This window comes from Plodia interpunctella, chromosome 12 (assembly GCF_027563975.2).
Source record: "Plodia interpunctella isolate USDA-ARS_2022_Savannah chromosome 12, ilPloInte3.2, whole genome shotgun sequence".
Taxonomy (NCBI): domain Eukaryota; kingdom Metazoa; phylum Arthropoda; class Insecta; order Lepidoptera; family Pyralidae; genus Plodia; species Plodia interpunctella.
In genome coordinates this window covers 6,304,366-6,321,585 of record NC_071305.1, presented here as the reverse complement: position 1 = coordinate 6,321,585, position 17,220 = coordinate 6,304,366, and the positions used below count along the sequence as shown (strand labels likewise).

At 33.4% G+C, this 17,220-nt stretch overlaps 2 protein-coding genes across 5 annotated transcripts in view; both read left to right on the top strand.

Annotated features, from left to right (window-relative positions):
• The window catches only part of LOC128674459 (dopamine D2-like receptor), a 176,104-nt gene that overhangs the window by 128,979 nt on the left and 29,905 nt on the right, over window positions 1–17,220 (top strand). For 2 of the 4 annotated variants that reach the window (XM_064436254.1, XM_053752978.1), the window contains exon 1: window positions 11,781–11,829. The exons of the other annotated variants lie outside the window; for them this stretch is intronic. The gene's annotated coding sequence lies outside the window, so the exon portion shown is untranslated. Of the gene's footprint in view, window positions 1–11,780; window positions 11,830–17,220 lie in introns of those variants that run through there. 4 annotated transcript variants of the gene reach the window in all.
• On the top strand, window positions 919–2,126 carry LOC128674266 (flexible cuticle protein 12-like). The gene is made up of 2 exons (XM_053752747.1): window positions 919–927; window positions 1,377–2,126. Exons 1-2 carry the CDS (start codon window positions 919–921, stop codon window positions 1,866–1,868), a joined length of 501 nt encoding a protein of 166 aa, XP_053608722.1. The 3' UTR covers window positions 1,869–2,126.

Below are 17,220 nucleotides of genomic sequence, written 5' to 3'. Positions count from 1 at the left end.
CTGAAGCCTCTGATCTAAATACCAACTCACACTTGGCCGTCCACACTAGCTCCGTGAGTTCTTGAGCCTGATTTATTGGCAAACTTGGCAAGGTGAGAGACTGAAAGGAAAACAAAAAACTAGCTTCACACTTTGCGGCGAACGATATTTTCTGTCAGTTAAAGCCTTAGATATTTAAATATATTCTAATGTAGGGTTGGGAATATACAGAGGTCTAACTGTGCCTAAAATTCTTTTGGGAATTTACGAGATAAGTAAATATATAGGGACAAATCACACAGATTGAGTTAACCCCAAAGTTTGTTCGAGACTTTTGTTATGGGATACTAAGTCAGGTAAACTATATTTCATTATATGTCTTTATATTATAAAGTGTCTTTATATCATATATTTACATACGTGTCATGTTGTTTCGCCCTAGGTTAAGACCGTTTCGATGTCGTACAACGCGACTAAGGGACACTTGGGCAATTTGGGCATCTGACTGAAAGGCACATATATAATAACAATAGCATTCTCAAGAGTTAACGTCAGGCAAACCACCGGTTGTACAATCTTTGCCGAATTATCGACATTTTATGTTGCCTTTCTTTGCCACTGACCCCGGGTTTGGCGACGTCACAACCTCTAATGCAACAGGCGAATATAAGACAGTGACATATCACAAACCGTTTCCACATTTCGCGCATTGTTATATAACAGTTCATTTACGTAATTAAAATAATTTAGTAAACGATGCAAATACGAATTGTAGCAAGTTGTTAATTAAATTATAATGAACAGTTCCTGTATTGCCATTAATTAAGTTCAGGTTCTAATAATGGTGTTCATTAACATGTTAGTATTTAAGCGAAGGAAATTTAACAATAGAATAAGAAGCTTCCGATCGTCTGAGAACATCACTTCTCCATTTTCAACATGAATCAGGTAAGATTTTATTCTAGTTATAATAAATAAATCAACATAAAAAGAATAAATATTTCCCATTTTAATATATGTACATTTATTTTCTGGTTTTTACTCATAAAGTTAATATTTTTCATGATCATCAAAACGAATAATTTTTTCAGAATTTTTTATATTAGTAATTTCTCATAAAGCTACAAACTACTGGCATTTCTTAACGTTGGACTGGCGTATCTTAATTTGTTTTTTTTTCTAATTAGTAGTAAATATCTAAGTACATGATCAAATAGTACAGTATAGAATTATAATCAAGTACTGATGAAAAAAAAAATACAATTAATAAAATAATAAAATATGAGAAGCGAGCTGAGCTTCAAAAGCTCCAGGCCACAAACATGGAGCATGCAATCTTTAGTTTGCACACCCTAAATTTCTCACTTTAAACATTTACATGTTTATTTTTAATTCAGTTCGTAGTTATCTTCGCCTTGGTGGCCCTTACCATTGGTGCGCCCACTCCCGAAGAATTGAAGCGGTCATTACCCGCTGTTGAACATAAAGACGAGCGCGACGACTCCGGCTACAAAATCCGCTACGTTACTGCGGAAGGCACCATAGTATCCGAAAATGGTCGTTTAGTGCCCACCGCTGACGGGAAAGACAAAGTGCTTGAGACTGATGGGGAAGTGACCTACACGGGACCTGATGGCAAGAGCTACGTCACTAAGTGGAAGGCTGGCGTTGAAGGTGTGAAGGTCGAAGGTGACCATTTGCCCGTTGCCCCGGAGGTACCCGCCATTCCCGAAGTTCCCGCCGTTCCAGAAGTTCCCGCTGTACCAGTAGTGGAATCCGTGAAGATTATTGAGCCTTCACCTCCAGTGGTTGCTGGTGCGCCCTTTTTCATTCAAGCGCCTGTGTTACCTATTCTGCCACAGTCTGAAGTGGTTGTACTATCTTATTAAGTTAATGAATAATCCATAAAAAGTTTATTTGAAATCTACATGTTTTATTTTTTACATGCACTCTTTTAGATTTTTTGTTTATCACAAGTTATCTTCATTTAAAGAAGAAAAGGGTTAGCCTCTTGCAATCATAATATAATTGTAATCCAAATAGGAATAATTATGTTTTACTAACGACTCGAGTGCTTAGAGCACTATTCAATTCCTACTCGATGGTCGAAATCAACCAATCTTATTGCTGTGGTCGGTTCGCAATGCCACACTGTGTATTGCAGCATTTTACTGCGAAAAATTTAGATGATTGAGCTTGAACTGAAAACTCGGACCAAGCACTTCTAATTGTCATTGGGTATTAAATTTAATAAATATAAAGTTATATTAAAGTTAATAAATCTAATTTTTCTTTCAGATAATTTCTAATAATTGTCATAGTATAGTTTTTTTTTTTTATTTTAGACTTTTCGACATCAGTCTACGAAGTTTTGAGAAAGTATCCCACATTTTAAAAAACGCAAAATTCCCAAATGCTGGACACTCCCCGCTGTCCTTGAGACTAATCAAGTGATTAGTAAGCAAGTCTTCGCAGCACAGGTCCCAATGAGTCATCAATTTTAATTAAGATAATGGGAAACACAAGTCACTAAAGAGAAGTTACTTTACTGCCAACAACTTCTCTTAGGTATACAAAATGAGAAAAAAAAAGTTGTATAGAATTAACGATCTGTAAAAGAACACGTTGATTTTAATGTTTTCAATGTAATATAGCAATTACTAGATACAAATTGTTGCTTTCAATCCTTTGAAATAGAAAAATAAACTTTTGAATAACTTCATCAATTATAACCTATTTAAATCTATTACCGCGACATTTAGGTCTATGTGGGGTGACTTGACAAGCGGTTTTTTGTACCAAATTTTCACGAAAACAATTTTAAAGTTAATTTGCTTGTTAATATGTATTTTTATTTCAAACGAAAATAAAGACTGTTAACTATACATATAGGTCCATGACTTTATCCTTAACCAACGCGCCGAATTGGACACCAAGCGCGAAGTGTTAAAAGCCCGTCCACCTGCGCTAACTCCATACAACTACAATAATTGTGTGCTCACATCAGAACGTTCACCAATAAGACTGGCTACATAAGCCAAATACGAGCACACCACGAGTTCAAAATCGATTGTGGTCATGACGACAAGTTCAAAATGAAGTTGTCGTCATGACCGCAATCGGTCGGACGTCATCAGGATGAGGTACTTACTTATCCTATTACATAAATGATCCGTCGAAAGAGTCGTTGTGCGTTTCATCCCAAGGCTAAGTGCGATTAGGACGAAAACTTCACGCACACAAAAAGAAGCATTTTTAATTCTGTGTGCGATTTGGCTCATTATTTTATTTGAAAGGAACGTCAGCATAATAATTTGTCTATAACTATACATACAACTATATATATATATAATAACTTTGTGACTTCCCAGAGTCATCTTATTTATAAAATTACATTTATATAAAAATTGTATTTATATTTTTAATATGATTGTATTGCTAACTGTACTAAATTTATAAAAAAATAGTATCGGAACGAATCGCATAACACTTATTTAGAATTTTTCTGAAGTGTTCTTTCGTCTTTATAGGACGAAAAATTCATAGGACGAAACGCCTGACGACTCCATCGAAATAATGTCTATAATATTACTAATTAACAATTCAATTATATGAGGTTATTATTAAGACGGTATTTTAATCTGCTGCATAATGAGATTCAATGGTCTCTTTAATGCTTATTTCAACCAATTTTATCATTGAATACTTATTTCGAATTTAAATTAAAACTGGAATTGAATTAGATATGAGGCTCTTAAAATTAAAATTGCAAATTTGATGGCCTGAAAATCTTCTCTTATATATATATATTATCTGATTTTTAGAAAATAAATTTTACTCAAGTGTTCAGGTTATGAAAAACATGTCAAAACTTAAGTAAAAACGTAATATCATATAGGTATTTATATTTATATACACGCAAAATATAGAAATGAACGGCACTGTATTCATTCATATATTCAAAGGTAATCATACCGTACTCGTATTCTTCAATTATTCATTTATTCATAATTCATGGCTGTAGCGATGAAGCAATTTCACGCACACGACATAAACAGTCTTCCGCAAGTTTAATTTTGTTAGAACTTTTAAGTGGATTGTATTGAAATGTAATTGTATGAAAACCAGGAAATATGTTTACCATTTCTGCCGTCCTATTACTAAAAGGCCGTTAAGTGACATTTAGGTGATTTTGACTTTTATATACAGCGCAAAAGAGCAATTTTTTCTCTATCGACTGATCTATGCCACAATTTTCTATCTTAAATAGTCTTGGAGATACGGTCACCATGTAGACCGTTAAGTAGACTATTTTTTTGATGTTTCAATACTTAAAAACGGCAAACTGACTATACAACACAATAATACGTATAAAGACCTATAACTGCATTGATCAATATCCGAAATCTTGTCTCATGCCATCTTAAAACACAGTTATATCCGGCTACTGCTATAGTAAACAGTTACTGTAATCTAACGTTTTTCAAGAAATGTAATTAATGTTGGGATTCTTTACTGGCTACTATACTTAAAAACAGTTTTTTCAGTAGTAACTCTCTTAAAAACTGTTAAAGGTCTTTAAACGTTATGCTGTTGGAAGTTATGTTAAAACTATTACCAATATTTTATTCTATAAAACGGTCACCGTCTTTTCATAATAACAAGCTAAAAAATAATAATTAAGCGAGACAATACAATAAAACGGCTAAGTGGTATTACTACACTTAAAAACGGCTAAACTCAGCGGCTCCTGCGCCGACCCGCACCTCCGCTCAGTCGTCGCTACCTATACGAAGTATTAGGACGTGCTGTCAGCGGTCGCGTCATCTTGTACCGCCAAAAATGGACTCAAATCCCAGGTAAGAGATTTACTGAAACGATTATTTATTAAGCCGATAATCACTTAGGTTTATAATGATGTTATAGTCAAAAATAATATTAGTTGAGAATTATGGTATTATTTGTACCTAACTGCCAAAGGCTATGTATTGCTTTATTGTTTCTCTATATATTTTTCTGTAGCCTAAACGTTTTGGTGGGGTTTTAAGTCTGAGGTATTGATAGATTATAATTGCATAAGGCTAAGGAAATGCCTGAAATGTTGGCTCGCCGGCAGTTATTTATACTACGACTTACCACGAAAAGTATTTTTTGTTTATTTGTTACGCTTTTGCGCCTAAAATATTAAAACGAAAATAATAACATTTTCCTTACAAGTTGTATGTTTATTACAATTTATTTATATTCCCCTATGTAGGGAAATATAAAATAATATAAGAGTTGTTATCAAATATTTTCACTAGTAGCAATTTTTAAAGGAATTTCATTAAATTCTTATTATTGTTTTAGGTTTAGAAATTCAAGAATCCAAAAAATGCTTGATCATTGCCACGAGCGCTCTCGTTCAGAGTTAGTAATTAAAAAATCGTCTTTGCTTCAAGAATGGCCAATACGAGAGTCAGAAAAAGAAAATCAACCTCCAATGTTACTGTCTGAACCGGTACATGGGCCTGAAAATAATAATCATCTCGAAATCGTGCAGCATATGGCACCCAAAGAACAGTTTTCTGTACAATTCTGTGATAAAGAAAATCACAGTAAATGCCCTAATCTGCCGATGGAAGTAACTCTCGTGAACTCACTTTACGCGAGAGAGTATAGTTTAACTTCTTCAATATTTAATGAATTTGGGGAAACCAAAACTCATTCAGATCAATCACTGAAGTCTATTGAAGATTTGATTTGCCATGAAATTATGCTGCCGATGTCTATGATCTCTTCTGCACCGGACTCGCCAGTGGGAGACTTTTCATCAGACGATTCTGTTAAAGACAAGGACTACTGTCCGAGCGAGGAATCTGATTTGTCTGATGATGACCATATCTCCAGGGTCAAATGTAATAAAAAGCAACCCACAAACGCTCATCCTACCACCCAACAAACGGAACCAAATATAACAGAGCAGCCAGAAGTTTTTGCATCTTCATCAGAAATTGCTACAGCGGAAGAACAAATCAATGATATAATAATCTTTAATGCGAAAGAGAGAAAAATACAACAAAAACAACAGAAGAGATTGACATACAATGTCAAACCTGGATGTAACATAAAATGTTCTAAAAAATGTTCTACTAAGTTTTCAGAAGACACACGTGCAGAGATAAATAAATATTATTGGGACTTATCTTGGCAGGAAAGAAGAGTATTTATGCGAAATAGTACTGCAGTAGCAATTCCCAAAAGAAAAATTACAGCTGAACCCAAAAGAGCACCAAGAAGTACATTTAATTTAAAAAATTCTGATGGAACCCAAGTCGAAGTTTGCAAGATATTTTTCCTGACAACATTAGGGTTTCACAAAAACAATGACACTGTATTATACAATTCTTTAAACAAGATCGAGAAAGACAGACGTGGACTACATGCGAAGACTCCCCGTATAGATAGAGATATATTGACCAGTCACGTAGAATCATTTCATCCACTTGAATTACACTACCGACGAGAACATGCACCGCTTCGACGCTATTTGCCATGTGATGTAACGATTAAGTTGATGCATAAAGACTTTTGTGAAAAAAATCCTTCGCAAAAGGTATCTTACGAGCTTTATAGAAAGCATGTTAACAGTATGCGGATCTCATTCACCAAATTAGGTAATGAAGAATGTGAAATTTGTGAAAGTTATTTCTTGCATTCTAAAAGTACAACACACGATGTGAAAAATGCAATTCCAGAAAACTGCGGTGCGTGTCTGTCATATGGAAAGCACAGACAAAAGTATATCAAAGCTCGGGATTTATATGATCAGCAAAGGCGACACGCACAAAATATGGAAAATATTTATGTTAGTGTCGACTTACAAAAAGTTATTATGCTCCCGAGACTGGATTGCTTCAAAGCAATGTTATTCTGTCCAAGACTTACAACGTTTAATTTGACTTTTGCACCACTAGGGAAAATTACCACGCAAAATAAACCGCTTGCCTGCATTTGGCATGACGCTACTTCTGGTCGCAAACAGGAGGATATAATAAGTTGCTACTACTATTTTCTTCTACAACATCGTGATGTTAAACATATACATATCTGGATGGATAACTGCAGTGCACAAAATAAAAACTGGCTGCTATTTTCTTTTATTATATTTATGATAAATAGCGATTTGATCGCAACTGAATCAATAAGCTTTCTTTATTTTGAGCCCGGCCATACATTTATGAGCTGCGACCAAGTACACCACCAAGTCGAGCTATCAATGAAGAAAAAAGGAAAATTGTATGATTTTCAAGATTTTTCTGACTGTGTGGCATCCGTAAATCTATCAAAAGTTGATGTAAAATGTATGGAATACACTGATTTCTTTAACTTTCCAAATGTCGTATCAGACAGACGCATCCAAACTGCAAATCCACGAGTTTATATGAAAGACATTATCAAAGTGAAATTCCAAAGGAACCACTTTGATCTTTTATATAAAAATGAGTTAGATGAAGAATTTCAATCACTGTGTTTTATTAAAGACAAATATTTAAAAAAGAAAGAGGTTATGCGTCCTGAGCCTAAAACGGCTCCTAAAGGAATTGAGCAAAGTCGAAAAGACTCTATTATCAAAATATTAAACAATATAGCTCCACCTCATAAAATGCAATTCTGGAATGATATTTCTGTTTGTGATGCATAAAAACATGAAAACAAATATTTTTAATTTTTTAAGTATTTTTAGACTGATTAATCAACGTAATCATTGATCTCAATTACTTTTAAGAAGACATGTTGTTTTAATTTTTAAGAAGACATTTTTATGTTGTTGTTAATTGTTATTATTTTTTTTAAATGACTTTGTGAAAGGACGTTTTGAAGCTATCGTCTGTTATCTTTTGAGAAGACTTTTTTATTTTTGTAAGATTTTATTGTCTTTAATTTTTCTATTATTACAAAGAATGAATACTAGTCGTTATTCTATCGCTTTGAGGCTTTTGTATGCTTATTCTGATGAATAAATATTACTAACAATGTGGAAATGTATTATTATTTTGATTATAATCCATTTAATATGTTTACAAATTATTTTTAACAAGACATTTCAATATACCAATCTTTAACTTGGTCGTCTATTTCACTTAATGCCTTTAAATTTCGACGTTACAATGCTAGTCTAAAACACAGTTAACTTGGTTTAGGTTCTAAAAAGTATTTTCTAATTTAGTAAAAAATAGAATTTCTCATTGGATAAAAAATATGAAAAGCAGTTTAAGCTTGTTAACGTTTTATTTTAAAGCTGCTGTACTAATAAATTCTACTAGTTACATTTCAAGAAAACGGTTATGTGACTTAACCGTTATGTAGTTTTGTTATTTTACCTAACTGCTATTAGTAAGACTACAGACCTACAGTTGTAATATCGCACAAATCTAAAACACAGTTGCGCTTCAGCTGGCCGTCTTTAACTCTTGTAGAATTACTTGTTTTTATTTTTATTTACTGCGCTAAAAAACAAAAAAGTTCATAAAAAAAACACTAAATAAGGTATTAAAATAATTTCTACACTTATTGAAAGTACCAATTATGCTTATTTTTTATCAACTGAAAAAATCACATTATGTTATCAAAAAATGTAGAAACTTTGATTTCCCGCTTTTTTGTCCGTAGCTCAAAAAGTTATTTCATCACTTAACGGCCTTTTATTGATTGGACGGCAGATTTTATATCATGGAATGTACAGGTAAGAAATAATACACAGATTCCAAGCTAAACCAGATCATTTATGTTTTTATGTTTTGTACCTTTTAGGCGAGTTAATGCCATAACTCGCCTAAAAGGTATTGTTGTTTTAGTAAATAAAATGTGTTAAGATATTGCGTAAAATCTTGTCTTGTCTAATACAAATTAATTAAACGTAAGTAATATTAACATATTTAATGCAACAGTATTTTCAAATTAAAATGTGTAATGTCATAAACTTATCGTTAACTATTATGGACCAACGAAGATCAATGTACTTCTACCTCTATTTGTAAATATGTTTGAAAAAGACAGAAATATGTATATTCGTTATCATTGTAATGTGAGATGCAAGCAATGGGTCTTTATAATATCAAGTTGGTAACAAAACTGGAAAATTTTGCATAATTAACTCTTTGTTCCTGCCCACACGTGTACAGCGTAACATTTTTGCCTCATAGAGCATTTTATGCGCCTTTGTTGAAACAATGTTGCTTGTAGCATTTTTGCTTTACCACATTACATATTCCAGCTTATTTTTTATTTAAGCACAAAAAGTGTGTAAAATATTGTTTGAAGGGGCTGATTGTTCTCGAACTAAAAAAATTAGAAAAATTAGAGTAGTGTCGTGGACTAAACTTAATCATCTAAATAATACTAAAACGGTATTTAGATGGTAAATTTTGATCTTGTAGGTATGTTTAGTGTTTTTGCTAATGAAAAATTTACAGTACAATCACATTACAGTATGGTTGTGATTGCGTCCCAATGGCACAATGTGATTGGCTCGCTGCGTCTCACTTTGAATCGAATCGATGGTGAGAAGTGAAATGCAAACCCGCACTTGCCCGCCACTCGTTTATATAATAAATACATGAATAAATAAACAAAACAAATATATTAGGACAAATCACACAGATTGAGCTAGCCCCAAAGTAAGTTCGAGACTTGTGTCATGGGATACTAACACAACGATACTATATTTTATGACAAATACATATATAGATAAGCGTCCAAGACCCGGGCCAATCAGAAAAAGATCATTTTCCATCATGACCCGACCGGAGATCGAACCTGGGACCTCTAGGTTCAGTGGCAAGAACTTTACCACAGCGCCACCGAGGTCGTCAAATTTTATAAAATATAAAAAATGTTTTTCTACCACTAAATATTATACAACACAATATTAATGATTTTTTACGATCGATTACATTAGAATGCAAGGATGCAAAGGTCCGGGAACCTTTCATCGCCAATTTAATTAAAATTCTGACAAATTTTAATTTTTCGTAAATGAGAATCAAAGACTTTCCAAAACTCATTTCCGTCAATATTAATCATTGAAAGTGAATTTGGAAATTAATATAGGCCCTAAAATTCTAATCACCATTCTGACAGAAAGGAAATAATCTGTCTGTTAAAAAATACTTTCTGTAATATATACCTATTATATAGTCGTTACATTCGAACCTCAATTCCCAATTTAATTTTTCTTTGTTTTCTAAAGTAAATCATTAGGTATTCAGTCAATTTCAAATATTTAAAACAACGGTTGTGTTGGTACAAAACTCGCTCTGTTTAGCCATATAGACATATAAAAGCACATGTTCTTTTAATAATCCCTAAATATACTTGGTTCTAGACAATCTGCAAGTAAAATCGAGCAAAGTGGGCTAGAATGGCTGCACACGTGATGAAACGTGTAATATTTGATGCTTACGCGTCGTGTATTATGCAGTTCTATCTGCAGGGATTGTTAGCCGCTGGCGGAATGTAATATCGGCAGGCGTGATTTTCACTGGAATGATTAGGCTAACTTTATTCATGCGATAGGCTTCGTTAAGACGAAACGTAAGAAACTACTCCGCGAAGCATAGGTATTAGATATTTCTCTCTAAATAGTTATTTTTTCCTTAGCTGCAATGCCCGACGCCCAATGTTCGCTTTCTTACTTAATTACGCAGGTAAGTATTTAGTTGATCTTTCTTTCGTTGCTTCTGATGCCAGCCGAAGCCCAGGATCCGCTGATAGTGGCAAGTATCAGTTATAGGATATGGTAACACAATCACGATTAATTGCGAATAATTAATATTTGATACGCCTATAAAGCTGACAGGTCAGAAATAATTTCAATTTGCTACTCGTTCAATGTGTAAGTCTCCAGTTATTCATAGAAAAGTTGAAAACATACTTCAAGCTAAAATACGTTTTGTCACTATCATACTTTGTAATATTTTCCATTGATAACAAGAGATAAAACATAGGTACTTCAGCTTGAAGTATGTTTAAACTTTTTTACGAATAAAAGTAAAGTTAGTAAAATCTAGAAAATTACTCCACCCGGTGAACAACACATAATAATGCCTACAACGGGTCGTCTATTATGCAGTATTATCTGTTGGGATTGTTGTGAACTGGCGGAGTGTAAAATCCCGGCTGATACGATTTTCACGAGCATATTAAACCTGAGGTGATATAATGTACATGTAGTTAGCTCTCTATGTAGACGATATTTTATGCGTATGCGTATCTATATTTTTATGGAATAGTGCGGCAAACGAGCAAGAAAATGTAGCGATCTACCTATAATTCACTTGTAATTTGTATGAGAAAAATGTATTTTACCAACTTTTATTGTTACTCTAATAAATCATCATGCTCATATGACTCGTTATGAATAAACCAGTGTTTAGAATTATAGTTGGTATATTTGTTAAAGTGTTCTTGACTACATGTTGATTGATATTGATGGTTATTTGTAGAAATTCCATTCGAAGTCAGTCCTCCACTCAATTGTCTTGAATCACAACGTCTATCCTCCTCCGAGCATCGTTAATTCAATTGCATGAAGACGGCCGGGGCCGTGTCGCGTCGCCTAGTCTTGTTTATTTCATTAATCCCATCCCATCTCGAGTGCAGTACATATGTGAACTGAATAATGGATGTTTACCTTTATGCTGCTAAAGGAGTGTGCAGTGCTAAAGTTTCATTTGTGAACATTAATATGCGGCTAAATTCATATACAAATGGTGTATATAGTAGAATAATGTGTCTGTTTGATGTATAATGAATGATGTGCCGTTTTGTAGAAGCTAGGTAGTGTCTACAGGATCAGTATATTTATCTGTAAGTTGTATCTTACAATTTTGTTATAAAATAATTCGGGTCTTGAACGGGAATAACTTAACATAAACAGTTTCTTTTTTAATTTATTTGAAAGAATATATGAAATAGACAATACAACATAGTAAGTAGTATAGTGCAACATAGTCTCTCTCTGCCCACGTGAATTGCTCACGGAGTATATTTTACGGGATAAATGTGAGCTTATGTCCTATTTCGTGCTCTTAACCATCAACGATCGATTTTATCCTCTTAACTATATATACGTACTTACGCGAAATTAAAAAAAAATGGTGATGAAACAACAAACTCACTTTAAGATTTATAATATTTGACGATGAAATTGGATGTGAAGAGTAAAATATTTGAAATTTGTGCAATTTTTCATTTTCCACGTCAAATGTCGAAAGAGTTTAGAAAAGAACGCGAAATAATCAAATCAATCAATTTATATCACGTGTGCTTTTCTGAAAGGACATATTCAAACTGAAAATTATAGTAATACCCATATCTAAATCCACATCACGTGCAAATCCCTACAATCATATATGCACGACTAGTCTATCGAACTTCTACCATTTTCTATTCTATATTATATACATTAATAGTCATATTGTTTCACTAAGCACAAGACCGACGACCCTAGAACACAACAAGTTCATTGACCTGCATGAAAAGTTTATTTTAGATCACTTACGGACCTGTAGACACGTCGCTTCGCCGCCTTGACGTTTCGATAGAGATTGCACCTAACATGCGATGTTTCTCACGGGTATCACGTTTCGTGCGAGGTAAATAATAGGTTTAGTTTACAAGATCCACTAGCTTGTAAATTTAGACATTTGCCGAGGTTATCGACCGAAGAGTTTCGTAAATTCCTTTTCATCGTTTTGTTAGTATTTGTATCGCTAATACCTTTCATTTTAATTCAATTCGATGAAAAACAGTGAATTGCAAAGTTGGATTTTTAAGTAAAATTGCAATTAGTTGTTTATGTTACGAGCAAAAAAAAATGTAAGTATTGTTTTTCGCTCAATGAACGCACGCGGCGTCCGAAGTGTTAATTGACCATAATTTGATTGACCATAATCTTCCTCTGAATGACCCCCAGTGGGTATCTAACCCAAACGCGACCACCAAAATGATGTGTAAATGTTGATTCTCTCTCACCGGTGAGAAATATCGCAGTCTTCTTCTTCTTCCTCGTCGAGTCGACCGTTCTTATTGCAACTTGCAACATTATAACTATTTTAAATTATTTTGGAATAAAATTCTGCCACGGTCAGCGCATTATTTTTACCCTCAATATCGCAGTAATATGTAATAAATTAATCAGTGGTTCCTCTGTCATAGATCATTGGAGCCCAGGGTCCACTTTTCTACTCATTCTCCTCCATTTCGCACGGTCTTCGGGATCTTTATTGTCAGACAATTGGCACGCATGTCAAGCTTAACGACCTCAAATCAGCACGTTTTAGGTTTGGGCCTTCTGCCAGGACCAAACGGAAGACAGACATGTCAAGACGGCTTATTTCACGAATCATTCCACGTAAAGTGACCTTATTACGACTCAAAGTACATATAATTTCCATCGTTTCTATCCAATAAAATCCATTTGAAAGATCGCTGAAACAAAATTTATTATTGTCCGACCGGGCCCGGCGAAATAACGTAAATAAAAGTCGGCAGAACACCATTTTGTTGATGTCAATTGTTTGATTGATGCTCGAAATGGTCTCAATAGCGCTGGATTGTATAAGTATTCTAATACATAGTTATTTAGTTGCTGTTGGCGTGTGGTTCCGCCCTGAAATAGGATAACTCTATATGCTCCCGTGGTTGTCGTACTGGGCGAATAAACATATAGCCTTGTCTGTTTTTAGGCAACAATAGCATTTCCATTGAGGGTTGTCGTCAGGCAGGCGCCCGGTAATAAAATCACAGCCCCATAGATATACGGCGATAATAGCACATTAATAGCAACGAGTTAACACATTAATAGTAACGAGTAACATTAATAGCATAAAGCTGGTACAAATATATTCAAATTGTAAAATATCTACGCTTTTTTTATCATATCTTTGTCTAGTATAAGAACATAGGTATATTTTTAGATTTTCAATTAGTACAATAAACTTGTCATACACGAACTCCTTAAGCTATCTCATATCTGTGTTATGGAAAATGAGAAACTATTAATCTTCAATATTTCCTCCAGACAAATTGTCAGTAACAAACAGAAAAAATTAAACGAAAGTACTTATCACTTAACTGCTATTGATTTGCAATCATCGAATCTGCCTTGTTTACTAATCGCCTAATATTCTCCTAAGGATGAAGGGTCGAAAGTTTTAAACTTTTTTTACTGAAAGACGATTGACAAAGTAGATATTATGAATCAATAATGTGTCAATCGTCTTTCAGTAGATATTTTTACTGAAAGAGGATTGACAGAGTAGAGAAAAGACTAAGGAGAAAGATGATACAAACCAACCAACAATATCCTCCTGCCTTTTTTGGTATTATATTTTGGATTACCTTCACATTATAATCCATCAATACATATCTAACCACAAACAATAAAACTGTAAGTGGGCTATGTCTGTACATATGAGATATTAAATAAAAATAATTATGAGTTTTTTTATGGAACTAATAGAAGCCAAAACATTTTTCCTTTTGTATTTTTGTCTGTACGTTTGTTCGCGAATTACACAAAAATGACTGAGTGAATTTTTTTGTGATTTTCATAGTCGTATAACAGATGGTCTAACTTAAAATCTGATATAAGAGTTACCACGATATATTGCTTAGAACTCGAGGTATTGACAAGAATAAGTTATGAGCAGATGCATGAGATCAACGCGGGCGAAGCCGCGAACAAAGCATGATAAAATATTAAAAAACAATTTATAGTAATATTATGAAGATTTCTGTTGGCTAATGCAAGACATAGAAGAAATACATTTGAATGGTAAAGTACTTGTAGTCAATTACTAATTAAAATACAAACAGCGCTCAGTTTAACGGACATAGGGTTGCGAAATGAAGGACTGTACAAAGTTAATTCTGAAGTTGTGTAAGTTTGCATAATTCCTGTTTATTTTGTCACATAAATCTTCGTGTGGTGGCAACCCTGTCGTTATCATTACCGAGGGTTTGAGGTTTACATGTCTGGACCCAAAACTAACCGGCTCCAAGGATTATATGAAACTATACTTTCTGGCACCTGCTTACATGTACAAAACGTAAATAATATAAATTAAATCCCAACTAACATTTGTATGACAGTAAATTCATTTATTATTTCTTTTATTCACTCGCATAAATTATAATTTGGACTTGGACTAAGCAAAAGGAGAAAAAATATCTATCCACATATATTTGAAAAATAATACTAACAACTAGATCAGGTTGTACCTTTAATTTTTCATAAACCTAGGGAAAAATTACTGACTTTTAGAATAATTAGACTATGCGCATAGTCTAATTATTCCAAAATATTTGTTTTTAATACTTACATTCGGACAGAATCTAAAATGTAACATAGATAAAAGATCATTCGATTTCAAAAAACGAACCGGACACCCATAGAGTTCTAATGTAAAAACAAGAATCTAATGTAAAAACAAGAATCTTTTAATTTAAACGATATACAACTTCGTTCCTAGCATCTGCATCCAAATATAGGACATAACTGTACAATTGAATTCAATGAATAAATCAAAGACGAGGAGTGTGGTCGCTAAAGTACTGCTGGACCGCTAATGGGGCGTTGGAGCCCTAATGGTGTTGAGTACGCTGGAACTATTTGGTACTAACTGAGAACAAGTATGTTACGATAACTAGGGACTTTCTATTTCATAGCATGTTATGTTAGATTATTATGTAATATATTGTATTATTAAGTGCAGTACGTAAACCTGGTTCTATATCTGTTGCGTATATCTGGTTGTTAAAATATCCTGTTTTTGTTTGTTTATATAACTTAAATTTGACTGACAAATTGTGTGACTATTTCACATTTTACGAGAATATATTTATTTAGATTTCACTACAATAAAAACGACGGATTCTATTAGTTCTAAATGAACTTAATTAAATGTCATAACAGATCATATGCATAAATTGATACAAATGCAACGAAAGTGTTTCAGTGTCAGTTTTCTGTAAATTATTCCTATTGTGGGTGAGTAGTGACGTAACCGAAGCTACCTAGTAAGCCCTTATAAGGTTTTTATAAATCTCTTCTTACATTGTTAGCTTTACTGTAGTTCAAGTTTTCATTAGAGCTATTATTACTTTGTAGCTTCTCATATAACTCGTCAAGATAAACTCAAATAATGATCATGAATTGAAAACAAAAACATAAAATTTAATTTCTTTGAAATTGCAATGTTTTTATCCCATAATCGCTGTGTACGACATCCGCGGGAGCATACAGAGTGATCCTATTCTAGGGCGGGAACCAAACAGAAGAGAACCAAATTAATAGTGACATGGCGATTTTCAATATTTATTTAAATAATCGAATTTTGTTATAACTAATAACGTGTATCATTATTATTACATTCTATACATAAATAAAAAAGTATGAAAATATATCCTCACATCGATTACCCTTCGTAACAGGCAACTATGTGATGTCAAAATCAATATGGCTGATTAAAATATGCCAAGGATTTATATAGGTGGTACTTATTAATTTTATGAAATTATACCTAATCCATAATTTGCAAGATAAAAAATAACACAATAATGTAATCGAGTGGAGTGTCAAAATAAAGAAAGGTAATCTCAAAAATAACTTATGTATTTTCCCTTTTCCATTTTTATATATGTACCTAGTAGTAGTATGATAATATCTCTGTGAAATCCGGTTCCATTTGACACAAAATTGTCGGTTTTGTTAGTCGGAATGGAAAACCTAGAATTTTTATTAACAATAATAATGAAATAAAAAAATCTGGAATCGAGTGTAGGTATAAAACAAGAAATATATAAAATAATATATTTTTTTAAATTAATTTTTTTAACGATTATTATTATTTTTTTACAAATTTAATGTGTAAATATGCATTGTTAACCTGGTAAGTATATTTTACAGTATTTCAGGGCTTAGTTCAGACAGACGAGCGTCACTGTGCCGGCGACAGTGGCGCTCGCCCATCTGAGCCGGCAGCCGTCAAACACCGACCGCCAGCTACACGATATTGCAATGCCTCGTATATCATATCAGACCGCGCAGGCGCGTTGGGGACTTCGTATTCGAATAGAGATGTTGGTTATATAAATTGTATGAAGGTAATATAGGTATAACCACTTTATTGCACAAATGAATTTCATACAAACGTATCGTATCCTGTGCAAAATGTATCACACATAGTCTCTCTC